The sequence below is a fragment of the Callithrix jacchus genome, chromosome 1, assembly GCF_049354715.1.
Source record: "Callithrix jacchus isolate 240 chromosome 1, calJac240_pri, whole genome shotgun sequence".
Taxonomy (NCBI): Eukaryota; Metazoa; Chordata; class Mammalia; order Primates; family Cebidae; genus Callithrix; species Callithrix jacchus.
This window is the reverse complement of record NC_133502.1, coordinates 18,450,844-18,466,337: the sequence shown is the minus strand read 5'-3', so window position 1 is coordinate 18,466,337 and position 15,494 is coordinate 18,450,844. Positions and strand designations below refer to the sequence as shown.

Sequence of the window (15,494 nt, the reverse complement as noted above, 5' to 3'; positions counted from 1 at the left end):
ATTGGGGTGGTGACCAGTGCTTGGAAACAAGTCCTGCTGATCTCCTGCCTCAACTGTAAGTGAGCACACACTTTTTGGGGGGGATGATGGAAATGTTCTTATAGTGATGGTTGCAAATGGTTTTAAAATAACTGAAAATCACTGAATGGTACACTTTAAATGAGTGAATTTTATGGCGTGTAAAGAAAGTTGTTTTAAAACACACCGCTAAAAAATTAGGAGACAAAGAAGTATTAAGAGTTTGTAATCCGGGGAAACACTTGGGATAGATGACAGTGACTCCGTGGTTTTGTGGAATGCATTTTCTTACATGCACCGTGGCAGAAAAGAGGGCAGGTGCCAACTGCACTGGTCTTGGGGAAGATTCATTCCCTCAAAAAATATTTTTTTTTCCGAGCCTTGTTCGTACACAAGAGGTTCACGGTTAATAAAATAAAAATGTACAAAACGCAACCCTGTCTTCACCTGGGAGCTGATAGTGCAGTGAGGAGACACTGACCGGGGAAGGACAGGAAGAGCCGGGAGGCCTCGCTGTGAAAACCCCGCGCCCATGTCAACCCGAGGAGACGCGGCCCAGGCTGGGAGGGAGCAGCCGGGACAAAAGCCCGTCGTTGTGGGGTCCCGCCTGGTGGGTGGTGGTGAGGACAGCGGAGGCCGGGCTGCCTGGGGCCTCCAGAAAAGGAGCCAGATGGAGAGGGGAGAGGTGGGGGACAGATCGCCTGCGACGGCTTCGGCGACCTCCGGACTCTGGCTTTGGGGATGAGCGCGGAACCTTGGGAAGTGGGAGGGTGTGTTTAGGTTTCCACAGCATCCACGTGGCTGCGGCGTCGCCGACAAGGGCCAGGCGAGGGCAAGATGGTACCAAGCCACCATTTAAGTGACTGTCAGAATTATCCCCGCAAAGATAACAGGGGGCCGGACCCCATGTAGAAGTGTCTGAAGCGGCTGGATTCTGTAAGCGTTTGACCCTAACGGGACTAACAAATCGACTGCGGGTGTGAGGAAAAGACGGGTGAGAGCTGATCCCGCCTCGGAATGGAGAGGTGGCTGGCATGCGGAAGGGCCTCGAGTGGAGCAGTGCTGGAGGAGGAGGTAACTGGGGCTGGCTTTCCAGCCGTCCGCGTGCTGCTGTGGCGGCGGCGCACCCTGGTGCCCTCCCCTGGCTCTGCTTGTCCCCGCCGAACGCTCCTGGCTGTAGCGGGCTGGGAGACTCACGCTCCCGGCGTGCTCTGCGGCCCGGCCCGCGCAGCCGGGGGCGTGGCCTGCACACGCGTGCGCCGTAGTCGAACGTAGTGGCGGGGCAAGCTAGGCGGTCGCTTCGAGCGCGCTCATCAGCTCCCTGAAGGGAGTGAGGGCGGTTGGGTGCCCACGGCCACTTTTGCCTTCCCCGGTAAGTAAGGCGGTGGCGGTTGGCGCCGCTGGCTGAGGGACAGCTTCCTGGGGGACGGGGAGAGCGTCCGGCAGGCCCGACTGAAGCGTTAGAGGCTCACGGGTGTCGCCGTTGGTCCGAGCCGGGAGGCGTTCCGTTCAGTTCGGTGCCCGGTGGGGGCTTCCTCTGCTTCGCCGAGTAGGAGGGCGGAGTGTGGGGTTGGTACGGGCGGGGAGAGCCGGACGGGGCCAACCTGGACCGCGTCAGCCAGTCCCGGTGACTGACTCGAAGCAGCCTCCGAGTGGAGAGGGGTCGCTGGGGACGGCCCGGGCAGCGCGCATTTGCGGAGGGAACGGATCCCGAGCCCGAGCGCCGCCAAGCCCCGCACGCCCATGAGACCCGCTTTGAATTTTCGCTCCATGTTTGCTGGGGTGGTGGACGGGACCCCCTGTGAAACTGGACTCAGCGCTTTTGTTTGCCCCACGATCGCCAACGTAATGCTGTGGACCTAACAAGGCACGAACGTTTTTAACTGAAAGTTGAAGGGGCTTGTGGTGTCTCCGCTCCGTGGCGTCGGCGGTGATCGCCCAGCCGTTCTTAGCAGGACTTGGCCTAGAACTCCGCCGACGGCCCAGCCATTGGAGCCGGCGCTCCGGTCGCCACTGGCGCTGGCGTTTCGCGGGCGCGGCAGCTCTAGCCGGTCATCTTCACCGTCGCCGTTGAGGGCACTGAGGCCAGGCTAGGCCTCAAACCCTGCCCTCTATGAACCTAAAGCCAGAAATGAAAACCCAGACGACGGAGGCGGGGTGTGGTGGCTAACGCCTGTAATTTCAGCACTTTAAGAGGCCGAGGCAGGCAGATCACCTGAGGTCAGGAGTTCGAGACCAGCCTGACAAACATGGTGAAACCCCGTCTCTACTAAAAATGCAAAAAAGTTAGCCGGGTGTGTTGGTGGGTACCTGTAATCCCAGCTACTCGGGAGGCTGAGGCAGGAGAATCGCTTGAACCCGGGAGGTGGAGGTTGCAGTGAGTCAAGATTGTGCCATTGCACTCCAGCCTGGGCGACACAGCGAGACTCCGTCTCAAAAAAAGAACAAACAGAAACAAACTCAGGCGATCTAGAGCAGGTTGGTTGGGGATTGTGTTATGGGGCATTTTCAGTGTTTCTGAAGTAAACCAGCATGTGTGCACCAACCGTGAAGAACACTCTGTTCATCGGGAAGTGTGTATAGTAAAGCAGGCCGGGCAAGGTGGCGCACCCCTTGGCATCCCAGCGGTTTGGGAGGCCAACACACAGGGATCCCTTGAGCCCAGGAGTTTGAGACCAGCCTGTGAAACTACAGAAACATTTTTAAGAAATTAGTGGGTGTGGTGATGAGCGTTTGTAGTCCCACCTACTCCAGAGACAAGAGGATCGTTTGAGCTCAGGAGTTCGAGGATGCCATGAGCTATGATTGTGCCACTGAATTTTCAGGCCTGGGCCCCGGAGTGAGAAAAAAAAAAATGAAGCATTCTAAGATAGTGATTGTGTACATGAATCTAAATTTACTCTTTCCTGAAATTTTACTAAAATTACATTAAGGGGATTTTAAAAATAAAAACAAAAAATAAACCCCCCAACAGTGGGAGAATAGGAAAGGAAACACTGACCATCAAATAGCAGGCTCTAAAACGCAGCTATCTTAGTAAACCCTGTATTAACCACAGAATCTTCAAACTGCACGGAAACTGGCAGCATTGGACAGCCGTGGTACTGGGAATGAAGGTGGTGGTGGTGCAGGAGGTGGGTGTAGGGAACTTTAAAGAGAGGTGATTTAGGTGAAATCTGAGAAGCAATTGGATATCCAGATCCCCTTCCCCATTTCACGCTGTTGGTGACTGCCTTTCCCCTTGTTAGAAGACTGGATGGAGGCTTATTCTCTTGTGAAAGTAAAACAGGATCTTTGAACTGAGTAACCCGGGCATAGTTAATTATGGGGCTACATGTATGAAGACAGGGACACTGAAGCTTGAAGTCCTTCATCCCCCTTCTCCCACTCAGTTCCAGAACTTCTGCAGTCAGATCAGACTAACGCCCTCCAGGCTGAAATAAAATTTTACACACACACACACACACACGCAAACAGATGGAGAAAGGTACATAGTGAGTTGGTTATAGTGGTTTCTAGGAAGGAAAAGGAACTTGGAGGCTGGGGGAAGAGTGTAAGGCAACTTCTGTTTGCATTTTCTTTTGAAATGTACCATGTGCACAAGATACCTATTCAAAAATGAAATGCATTCTTCACCTCAGGAAGGTCTATGAAAAAAAATTCTGTAAAACATTATAAACAAATCCTTTGACTTCTGTTTACATTTTAAAAATGTACCCTGTGCACACGATACCTATTCAGAAATGAAATATATTCACCTCAGGAAATTCTGTGAAAAAAAAATTCTGTAAAAAATTATGAACAAACCCTTTGACACGGTGATTCCTCTCCCAGGAATTTATCTTATACATACACTTACACTTGTGTGAAAATAAGTTCAGTGCTATCTGGAAGGATAAGTAAGAAGCAGGTAATATTGGTTACCTTTGGAGAGGGGATCTGATGACAAGTCAAAAGTGGAATGAGTAAGACTTTTTCATTACATACTCTTGGTACCTTTTGAACTTTAAACCATGTTATTGTTACCTATTGAATGAATGAATGAATAAGTAAATGTTAATGGAAAAAAATGAGTGAGTAGTGGAGATCCTGATGTTGATCCTAAACTCTTAACATAGGAAGGAATGCTACATAACAACCCCAAAATTTCAGTGGCTTACATTTCATCCTCATGGATCTTCAGATTAGCGGTTGTTTAGATTTTGGTTAGACTAGTCTGGACTTCAGATTTCAGTTTTGGGTTCAGATCTGTTCCATGTGTCTTTGTTTTAAGACCAAGGCTGAAAATGCAAAACTACCTAGAGTATGTTTTTCTCATGACTGAGGGTGAAAGTTCAAGAGGGCTTCTGGAAGTTTGCCATGCCTTAGCTCGGAAGTCACACATTGAAATGTCTACCCACATTCCATTAGTTGAAACAAGTTACATAGCCAAGTCCAAAGCAAATAGGGTAAAGACATATATACTCTGTCTCCTGGCAGCACTATAAAGTTACGTGACAAGGTCTGGATGGGAAGGCTTGGGAACTATAATGATGAAGAAAATGGGTTAGTAAGATGCTGAGAAATTAAGTTTAGGATAGTTGTTTCGAATGAAGATTCTTAGAAAAATGTATATATATATATTTTTTTTTACTTTATCATTTTTTCCAATATACAGCATCCTACTTTGATATGAATTACCTTACAGTTTCCATGTCAAAGTATTACCTTTGCTTCATCTTCGATAACATCTGCCAACCCTGCACCTGGCCCTCTAACCAATTCTGAGTGCCCATAGAATAATGTACATGTAAAGACACCAGATTTTAGGGAAGTAATTCTAAATGTTTATTTTAGCTGCTGAATGTGTTCATTCATACTTTTTTGTGTCATATCCATGTCTGCCAACTCACCTTTCACAACAGAATCTTCTTTTCAGGGAGATGTCCTTTGCTTCTCAGATGTAAATGCACTTTAAGTTTGTTATTCAACAGTGAAAATGAGTCATACAGAGGTAATATTTTCATATGTTCTGCATCTTCAGGGTTCCTGGTTTTTTGTTTATTTATTTGTAATTATATGGCTTCAGAGTAATCTTATTTTCAACTTTCACTGTGGGAGGCAGTATAGCATAAGTGGTTAAGAGTGAGGAATCTAGAGCAGACTGTCTGAGTTTAAATCCTAGCTAGTGGCTATATAACCTTGGACAAGTATCATCTGTAAATAGATAATTTAGTGCCTTATCTATAAAACGGGGATGATGATAGTACTTGCCTCATAGAATTGTTGGAAAGGTTAAATAAGTTAATACATATACAGCGCTTATAATAGCACCCGACACAGTAAGCACTTAAATACTATTATTAATATCACTACTTTTTATTTGGAGGCTATGACTTGAATTATGAACCACACAGAGAAAACATGTATATAGTTGTTCAGTTGTCTTAATAGGCAAGAAAGTAATTTTTGATCCCTTTATTCTCTTGAATTCCAGGTTAAATTAAAAATACCTTTTGGAAATAAATTACTAGATGCTGTTTGTTTGGTACCTAACAAGAACTTAACATACGGAATAATTCTTACACATGGAGCATCAGGAGATATGAATCTTCCTCATTTGATGTCACTGGCATCCCATCTTGCATCTCACGGGTTTTTTTGCCTGAGATTTACCTGCAAAGGCCTTAATATTGTACATAGAATTAAGGCATATAAATCAGTTTTGGTAAGAAAATTTCTTTATGTTTATTATAACAGAATTCTGTTTGAAATACTTAATAAATGTAAGATAAATTGTATTAGTAGACATTTGGTTTAATTTTAAAAATCTTTGAATGAGCGTATTCTTAGAAAACCCAGCAGTACATGAAAGCTTTTCAGTGGTCAGATTTCCCTTGTCATCAGTTTCCATGGAGATGAATGCTTACATCATAAATGTTCCTCCATGATTGCCAAGAAGTGTAAGGAAACTTCTAAACTACTTAATGATTTTTCTCACTGGAATTATGTAACTTTAGCATATAGCTTTAGCATTCTAGAGTATTTCATCTACCATACTACGCATATACAAATATGACACTGTTTTCTGTATATGTTGCTTAAAATCTCTGGATAACAATAAAGTTTCCTTAAATTAATCTTGTCCAACCCATGGGCCACTTGTAGCCCAGGACAGCTTTGAATGTGGCCCAACATAAGTTTGCAAACTTACTTAAAACATGAGATTTTTTTTTTTGCAATTTTTTCCTTTTTTAGCTCATCAGGTATCATTAGTGTTAGTGTATTTTATGTGTGGCCCAAGACAGTTCTTCTTCCACTGTGATCCAGGGAAGCCAAAAGATTGGACACCTCGATCTAAATAATTTCAAGCTTACTAATAAGATTTTCAGAACTTTAGATGTTAACACTATCAAATTTGTTACTAGTTGGAAGCCTTTACTGGTCTTTTTAAAATATAATTTGTTCTGTAAAAATAGTTTAGTGCTTAAATATTTTAGTAATGGTAGATTGACTTTTTACTCACATACTTGCCTGTATTACCTAACATGTGATTTAATAGTGAAGGCATGACCAGAAGAGGAAGTACTGATTACTTCTTTTAAGAATCCCTTAAGATTTTCTGAGTATCTTTGCATAGATTTTCATACATTTCAGTCATAATGAGAAATAATATATCTTGCATTTCCAGTGGAATATTTTATATGTGAAGAACTGATAATTTTTTTTATTTTTTGTAGAATTACCTAAAGACATCAGGAGAATACAAACTTGCAGGAGTTTTTCTTGGAGGTAAGTATAATACTTGTGAATACTTGTTAATTACTCATTTTAATATAAGAATAGGTAATGGAGAATTAATTGATTATAGGAAGCTAATTTAAGGATTGTTGTTTTGGTAAGTCACCTTTTTAATGTTAAAACACTTTATATACTTAAAGCAAATATGAACCTCATGTATATGTATTATAATCTGAGCTTCTTTCCTTTTATTCATCTCTCACATATGATGATTCCTTTATAAGGATTGTTCTTGTCCTTTTAAGTGTTCTTCAGAAAAATAATTACCTTTTTTTTTTTAACATTTGGCTTAAGATCAGTTTTTAGTTTTTTGTTGATGATGTTGTGACAGAGTCTTGCTCTGTTGCCCAGGCTGGAGGGCAGTGGCACCATCTTGGCTCACTGCAACCTCCACTTCCCCAGTTCAAGTGATTCTCCTGCCTCATCCTCCCAAGGAGTTGGGACTACAGGTGTGCACCACCACACCTGGCTGATTTTTGTATTTTTAATAGAGATGGGGTTTCACCATGTTGGTCAGGCTGGTTTTGAACTCTTGACCTCAGACAGTCTGCCCACCTAGGCCTCCCAAAGTGCTGGGATTATAGGTGTGAGCCACTGCACCCAGCCTGGTATTACATCTTGTTAATTGCTATCTTTTGGAGTTAATTTGTTGGTAAACAGATATGATGAACAGTAAAAGATCCAATTTGCCACCCATCACTGCTACTTTATGTAAAAGTTTATATTTCAAACTGAACTTAATTTTAATTGATTTTAGGTCGTTCAATGGGCTCAAGAGCAGCTGCTTCTGTAATGTGTCACATTGAGCCAGATGATGCTGATGATTTTGTTCGAGGTCTCATTTGTATTTCTTATCCACTGCACCATCCAAAGCAGCAGCATAAACTCAGAGATGAAGATCTCTTTCGTTTAAAAGAGCCTGTACTGTTTGTGTCAGGCTCAGCAGATGAAATGTGTGAAAAGGTGAATTATAACTCAATGTTTGTGTGAATGAAAGAGAATGAAAGGCAGACATATCTTGGGAGCAACATACTTCCTGCAACAGTCTCTTTTAAAAGTTGCTAATTTGATTAACACTAGTTTTGTGTTTTGGTTACCCTGTTGCTTTTGAGAACCTAAAAATAGAAATATAGTGACAAAATTTGTCTCCCTGATAGATATGACCCTTATTTGGGAAATGAAGGATTAATATCTGAATCTTCTGATTTGGGGATTACTAGACTGTACATTTTTTAAATCATTTCAACATTCAGGCAGATTATTTGTTTTAAAATTGACTCTTGAGAAAGGGTTGGCAATGTCTACACATTATTAAATATTAGCCCAATATTATCAAACAATTTCGTATTCCCCAGAGCGTATAATTTACTTGGGAAAAAGATTTTTTGGGGAAAATAGACTTTTTTACTTCAATTTATTTAACATTTTATTATCAATAATGAATGCTTGATATGCGGTATTGCTGTAGCTAAGAGAAGCGGACTGCCACGTTCGTGGACATTTCCTCGCACATTCTGTTGCCTAGAAAGTTGTCTGTGAGAAAGCAATTAATGAATACTTGTGAATGAATGCCAGTATAGGCAGAGGAGACAGGACCTTTTATTAAATATCAATAGAACATTAGTCTAGTATCCTCTTCTTTTTTTCTTTAGAACTTGTTGGAGAAAGTGGCACAGAAAATGCAAGCTCCCCATAAAATCCACTGGATTGAGAAGGCAAATCATTCCATGGCAGTGAAAGGACGGTCGACAAATGATGTTTTCAAAGAAATAAATACACAGATTTTGTTTTGGATCCAAGAAATTACTGAAATGGACAAGAAATGTCATTAGTTAAAAGCCATGTTATTTTGAATACACGTACAGCTAATTTGATAAAGAACTATATGCCCCAGCATTGAGAAATATTTCAGACTAATTTGATATTTAATGTTCCCTTATTTTTGAAACACATTTGAAATGTGAAATTAATGTCCTTCACAAAACGTCTTTTGAAAGCACTGTTATAGTTGTATAAAGATGATGTAAAAATATCGAAGGTGGTCTAAATATAATTTATTTTCATTAGTATAGTTAAGTTTTGAAAAAAATTAAACATTTGAATTTTGTTACAGATGTGCTTTTGTCTTACTGATATACAACTGAGAAATTTGGCAGAGTAATGTCAGTAAAGGAAAACAAAACTTTGTTAGGGTTAATCTAGTCAGATTTATAAAATGTACACATCTTTTTATCTAATCTTTTAATAAATCTCACTGAAGGGATAGGAATGGACATATGTTTCAAATATAGGGACCCTGAAGACTTTTTAGAATGAAATATCTTTAATTCAAGAAGTGTTCACTGAAGGCTTATTACAGGCAAACCTCATTGGGTTTGTAAAGATGAGTAAAAACTTGGAACTTAGAACATAATGTGGGAGGCTGGTTACCATGGCTCACGCCTGTAATCCAAGCATTTTGGGAGGCCGAGGCAGGCAGATCACTTGAGGCCAGGAGTTTGAGACCAGCGGCCAATGTACCGAAACCTCATCTCTACTAAAAATACAGAAATTAGCCAAGTGTGGTGGTGCATGTCTGTAGTCCCAGCTACTTGAAGGATGAGGGGGAAGAATCGCTTAAACCCAGGAAGTGGGGGCTGTAGTGAGCCCAGAGTGTACCACTGCACTCCAGCCTGGGTGACAGAGTGAGACTCTGTCTCAAAAAAAGTCGTGTGTAAAATCAATAGGTAGACCACTCTGATTAAAGAGATAAATAATTGCTAAATTTTGGTACACCTTTGCTATATCTAGGCAATTGGGGCACTTAATGTTGCATTGGGAAGTTCAGCTATCTCCCCATCTCAAGCTTGAATGCTGTTGAGTTATATATTAAAAACAGTTTCTGTATTTCCTGTAGTGTTCACAAAAGGTAATAAGGCTGATGTTAAATAAAAGTTTGTAATAATAAATGGTTTTTTATAGTAAATCTTTTGCATATCCTCCCTACTGCTCTTAATGTTAGGTCGTTGGAACAGCCTCAAGTGGCCTGGGCAGCTTGCAGATTTTTGAGGCCCCACACTCTTCCTGCCCTGGTGGAATCAGTAGATTTAAAATACTGTTTTTCTAAATATGAATGAAAACCCAGGTAATGTCCAAATCCTTAGTATTATAGAATGAAGTGATGTGTAACTAAATTTAAAATTTCTGTTACTCTGTATAATAGTTACTTTTTGACCAAGTCATTTCCTGAACCTAAATTTTTAAGAACATTGTGTAACTAAACAATACTTAACATTTGAAATTTTAAAACACTACTCGTATCAAAAGATTATAAACATAAAAACAACCCAAAGCTATCAAGAAGATAGAATCTATTAACAACTATAGGTCATTGGGGAACATTAGTATTGTTAACCAGAAATAAAATAAATGGGAAAAGGAAAATACAAAGGACAACTTTCTACAAAGCAGACCATAATGTTAAAAGTACAACACAACATCTAAAGGCCTACTAACCAGGCTATATGATGTATAATATTTGAGTTTATAAATTAAACTTTAGGCATAATATGACCAAAGATACTATATTAAATATAGGAGTAATGTAGATAGATGATCATTTAAAGTTGATCTTTCCCCTGAGTTGTCTGTAAGAAACTAGTGTTCCTTGTTGATGTAATGGCTTGACATTTGAAGACTGAATAGCCATATTTGGGGAGCATAGAACTGGAGAAAGATACAAATGACATATCTAAATCTGAAACTTTTTTTTTTTTTTTTGAGACGACGTTTCGCTTTTGTTACCTAGGCTGGAGTGCAATGGCGCAATCTCGGCTCACCGCAACCTCTGCCTCCTGGGTTCAGGCAATTCTCCTGCCTCAGCCTCCTGAGTAGCTGGGATTACAGGCACGCACCACCATGCCCAGATAATTTTTTGTATCTTTAGTAGAGATGGGGTTTCACCATGTTGACCAGGATTGTCTCGATATCTTGACCTCGTGATCCCGCCTCGGCCTCCCAAAGTGCTGGGATTACAGGCTTGAGCCACCGCGCCCAGCCACAAACTTTTTAAAGAAGGTCACATCTGCTCTCCTGCACAGATAGGCCACGTCTTGCGGGAAAATGTTCAGCCCCTTCAAGTCTGAGATTATAGTCAAAGAGCCATTCTGGCCCTTTTCTGATAGACCCTGATTAATGGCATAGCTGTAACCGGTAGAGGGTCTTGACGTTTTGAATAAAGAATTGCACAAAATGCACAGCAAAGGGAGGAAAGAATGAAGCAATGAAAGCAGAGATTTATTGAAAATGATAATACATTCCACAATGTGGGAGAGGCCCAAGCAGTGGCTCAAGAGCCCTGGATGAGGAATCTTCTGGGGTCCAGACACCTAGAGGTTTCCCATTGTCTACTTGGTGTTCACCCCATGTAAATGGTGGTCCACAGTCAGTATGATTAGTTGCGGAAAGCTACGGGTCAGAGAAGTGAAGTTACAAAGTTACACTCCTATGTAAACAATCAGAGGTACTTTCAGTTTTCCATCTGCTGCACAGAAAAGGGGATTTGCAAAGGGAGTAGCTTCTGGTCCTTTTGTTACTTAGGCATGGAAAGTTGGGATTTTCCTATTAATTCAGTTGTGGGAAGTCAGGGTGAATTGGTCTTGGTTTCCTGCCTCCAGACCCTATTCTCCTACCTCATAACTACTCACCTAGACTAATGTTTCCCACCTGGTGGGGGACCTTTACCCCTTAGGGCAGTGGTCCCCAACTTTTTTGGCATCAGGGACCCATTTCGTGAAGACAATTTTTCAATCTGACTGGGGTGGGGGTGGCAGGGGTGGGGATGTTTTCCAGTTGAAAGTGTGCCACCCCAGATCATCAGTCATTAGATTCTCATAAGAAGCCTGCAACCTATAGATCCCCCACGTGCACAGTTCACAATAACATTCCCTGCTCCTATAAGAACCTTATACCACAGCTGATCTGACAGGAGGTGGAGCTCAGGCAGTAATGCTTGCTTGCCCACTCTTGGTTCCTGGTGGGCCAAGGACCAGTCCTGGTCTGCAGCCTGGGGACTGGGGACATTAGCAATGTCTAGAAATATTTTTGATTGTCACAGCCAGGGTTGGGGTGCCACTAGCATTCTGTAGGTAGAAGGTAGGGGTGTTGGTAAGCATCCTACAATACACAGGACTGCAGCCACACAAAGAAGTATTCTGTCCAAAATGTCAATAGTGCCCATGTTGGGACAGACCATATTTGGGATTAGCTGTAAGTCCTTTCTCCCTCACCATTAACTCTTCCATTCCGCTCCTTGATCCATTTGCTTTCTTTTATTATTTTAGTTTTGTTGTTGTTGTTTCATTTGTTTTTGAGACTGGAGTGCAGTGGTGCGATCTAAGCTCACTACAACCTCTGCCTCCTGGGTTCAAGTGATTCTTGTTCTTCAGCCTCCTGAGTAGCCAGAATTATAGGCGTGTGCTACCACACCGGACTAATTTTTGTATTTTTAGTAGAGACAGGGTTTAGCCATGTTGGCTTTGAATTCCTGACCTCAAGTGATCCACCTACCTCTGCCTCCCAAAGTGCTGGGATTATAGGATTGAGCCACTGCACCCAGCCTAGTTTAATTTTTTTAAGACAGGGTTTCACTCCGTCACCCAGGCTGGAATGCAATGGTGTTATCATACCCCATTGCAACCTTGAACTTCTGGCCTCAAGGGATCCTCCCACCTCAGTCTCCCAAGTAGCTGGGACTACAGGCACCTGCCACTGCATCTGGCTTTTTAAATTTTTGGTAGAGACAAGGTCTCAAATATTTTAAAGGGGTCGTGCTTTGTTGCCCAGGCTGGTTTCGAACTCCAGGACTGAAGAAGCCCATCTCAGCTGATTACAGGCATGAGCCACCACACTCAGCCATTTGCTTTCTTTCAGTTGCCAAATCCTGGGTTTCAGTCTCTAACTCTCCTTTTTACCGCCACTCTAATTCAGACCCTTATCAATTCTCATCTATCATTGCAGTAGCCTAATTGATTTTCCTGTTTTATTGTCTCCTTCCTTTGATACACCAGTTGATACTTCCAACTTAAAAACTGTTAGGTCTCTGAAGGTGGCTTCACAGTAGGGCTCCATCAACATTTTAGCCTTCTTTTCCCATATTTCAAACCTGTAAACAATGAAATAACTAACATGGACTATGTCAACGTTTATAAAATGGAAGAAGTATTTCTGACTCTCCTTCTTACTGTCTTTGTTCATCTTTGCCTGTTTCCCAGTCCTACTCATTCTTTAAGGTCCTTAAAATTTCCCCCGCTTTCCAGCTTTTCTTGAAATTACCCCAAACCAAGTATCTCTCCTCAAACTCCTGTGAGATCTTCCTCATTTCTTTGTTAACCGCACTCTGCCTTCTCATTAAGTTACTCATATCTCCATCTCACATTACAAATTCCTTCAAGGTTGGGACTGTTTTCCTCATCTTAACAAAACACGTTAAAGCATATTTTGGTTCCTCGTTCAGTACTTTACAAATTTATTATTCAACAAATATATTAAACTAAGAAAGAGTTTCTAACAATTTTGAACAATCTCTGGCTTTATGTGACTATTTTATATATCTAATATTGGGACTTTTTTCTATTATGTAAAGAAAAAAATGAAGTTCGTAAAGTCCAAGTAGTTCAAAGATGGTAACACTGGTAAATATAATAGAAAGTTTAAAAAAAAAAGTTAACAGAATTTTTCTTGTGTTTTCTTGTAGTGTCTATTTTGTATTACGGTTTGTAATGGGCTTTCTAAGATATTTTTTTCTTTTTACTCTCTAAGCAAGTGAATCTTGCTTTGTATTTACTTCTAATGCTGTTCACTTGACAGTGGTCTAAGAGGTTTCTAGTCCAAGGGACAGAAGCATTTATGCTGAAAAATAGATAGTATACTCTTGTTAGTAGCAAGTACATAAGTAACAAACATGCAAAGCCCTGGAGAGGAATAATGCTTACCTCTATGTAAACCTAAGCATCGGCGGGGGTGGTATGCAGCACATCCTTTACAGTTCTTTAAGAGCTCTTGGGTGGAATACTAATTAGGGATTCAGTGCCATAAAGCTTGGAAAGATCTAAGGAACTAGAGAGAAGAAAGTGTTGAAACAGCGAATCCCTTTAAAATAGTTATCATGAAATGATTTAGAGAAATTTTGCAAGTAGCTGAGAGTAAGAGTATTTTTCCAGCTGCTTAAATTTTACAGGGAAACCCAGGAGACTACAATTACCTCAACTGTCTTTGTTGGGAGGGGAGTACAGGGAAGGTGTACTTTACCATAGTGTTAGAAAAATCCAGAGGAATTCTAAAGGGCCATTCTTTGCAAAGACAAAATTCAAGATAAGAGTTATTCTTAAATAAAGATGATAAATACCTTTATGTGTGATCCAGGAGACTGGAGGACTGTAAATTCCAACATTTAGAATGTCATTGACCTCATGAGTTTTAATGTTCAGCAACAGTAAGAGCTGATATATATATTTTTTGAGACAGTGTCTCTTTCTGTTGTCCAGGATGGGAGTCCAGTGGCGGGATCATGGCTCACTGCAGCCTTTACCTCCCAGGTTCAGGCAGTCCTCCCACCTCAGCCTCCTGAGTAGCTGAGACTAACGAGAGATGCACACCACCACGCCTGGCTAATTTTTAAATTTTTGGTGAAGACAGGGGTCCACTTATGCTGCCTAGTATTGGTCTCAAACTCCTGGGCTCAAGCCATCCACCTACCTCAGCCTCCCAAAGTGCTAGGGATTACAGGCATGAGCCACTTCACCCAGCTGAATTTGTAAATCTTTGTTGCACTTATTTAAATTGATGTGACAAAAGGGGCCTGAACAGTTTCCTTCGGGGTAATGAATACTACTTCTTTGCTCAGCCTACCTTGGATAAGTGAAGTACTAAAAACAAAACCAAAAAAAGTGAAGCATTAATGAATTACATCTGCAAAGGAAGTATTAATGAATTACACCTTCAAAGGAAGAGTACTCTAAATCCAAGGTAGTGTTAACATTTTCATAACCAGTCCAGACTGTCGTGTTTTCTTGTGATTAAAATTGTATTTCCTCAGCAAGCTTCCAGGTCTACCCACTAGACTTTGAGAGTGAGCAGTACTGTACTGACATCTGCCTCTGCCCCACCCTTAATTCTGACATCGGAAAGCACTTCACAAGTAGCTCCTTGGGATCACTGTAGACAAGGTGAAAAGGAAATTCACCAGGAGGTTACTCCAAAAACATGTTAGCTTTCAGCATATCAATAGATTGTTGAAGGGGAATGGTGCCAACAGAGCCTGCTAGCAAGAAGAAATATAAAATGTGTTCTATTTTAAGAAAAAAAATGGGGCCCATGAAAGACAAGTCATCATACATTCTCCATGGTCACAATGGGACATACTTAGACTAAAAAAATTATTTGACATTTCTCTGAAATTCAAATTAAATTGGGCATCTAATGTTTTTATTTGCTAAATCTGTCAACCTTATCTATATTCATTCAAGAAAGGACTATATTTTCCTGACCACAAAGAAGCGTAAAATACACGATTGCTAGTGTTAATAGAAACGGTTATATCAAATCCTTTCTACCAATTCAAATATATTTTATATTTATAATAGGACAGTGGCAATCCATGATAGAATTATGTTGCTTTCTATGAAGTTAAGAAAATATAATTTTTTGAATTTTAGTAA

The 15,494-nt window shown here is 41.2% G+C and overlaps 1 protein-coding gene and 1 long non-coding RNA gene across 5 annotated transcripts; one reads left to right on the top strand and one right to left on the bottom strand.

Annotated features, from left to right (window-relative positions):
• Positions 1-1,279: 1,279 nt before the first annotated feature.
• TEX30 (testis expressed 30) lies at positions 1,280-8,910 on the top strand. 4 transcript variants are annotated; one of them, XM_035293609.3, is made up of 6 exons: positions 1,280-1,390; positions 4,937-5,011; positions 5,495-5,725; positions 6,738-6,789; positions 7,556-7,761; positions 8,451-8,910. In XM_035293609.3, exons 2-6 carry the CDS (start codon positions 4,997-4,999, stop codon positions 8,628-8,630), a joined length of 684 nt encoding a protein of 227 aa, XP_035149500.1. In that variant the 5' UTR covers positions 1,280-1,390; positions 4,937-4,996; the 3' UTR covers positions 8,631-8,910. The 4 variants fall into 4 exon arrangements, with proteins under 4 accessions (XP_035149500.1, XP_078183632.1, XP_035149501.1 ...); XM_078327506.1 differs by having other exon boundaries at positions 4,923-5,011; XM_078327555.1 differs by lacking the exon at positions 1,280-1,390 and adding an exon at positions 1,548-2,496.
• Positions 8,911-12,533: 3,623 nt separating this feature from the next.
• LOC118152281 (uncharacterized) lies at positions 12,534-15,392 on the bottom strand. The gene is made up of 3 exons (XR_013518931.1): positions 14,183-15,392; positions 13,770-13,893; positions 12,534-12,940 (listed from the first exon to the last, which is right to left on the bottom strand). It is a non-coding gene; the product is annotated as an uncharacterized LOC118152281 (long non-coding RNA).
• Positions 15,393-15,494: the final 102 nt, after the last annotated feature.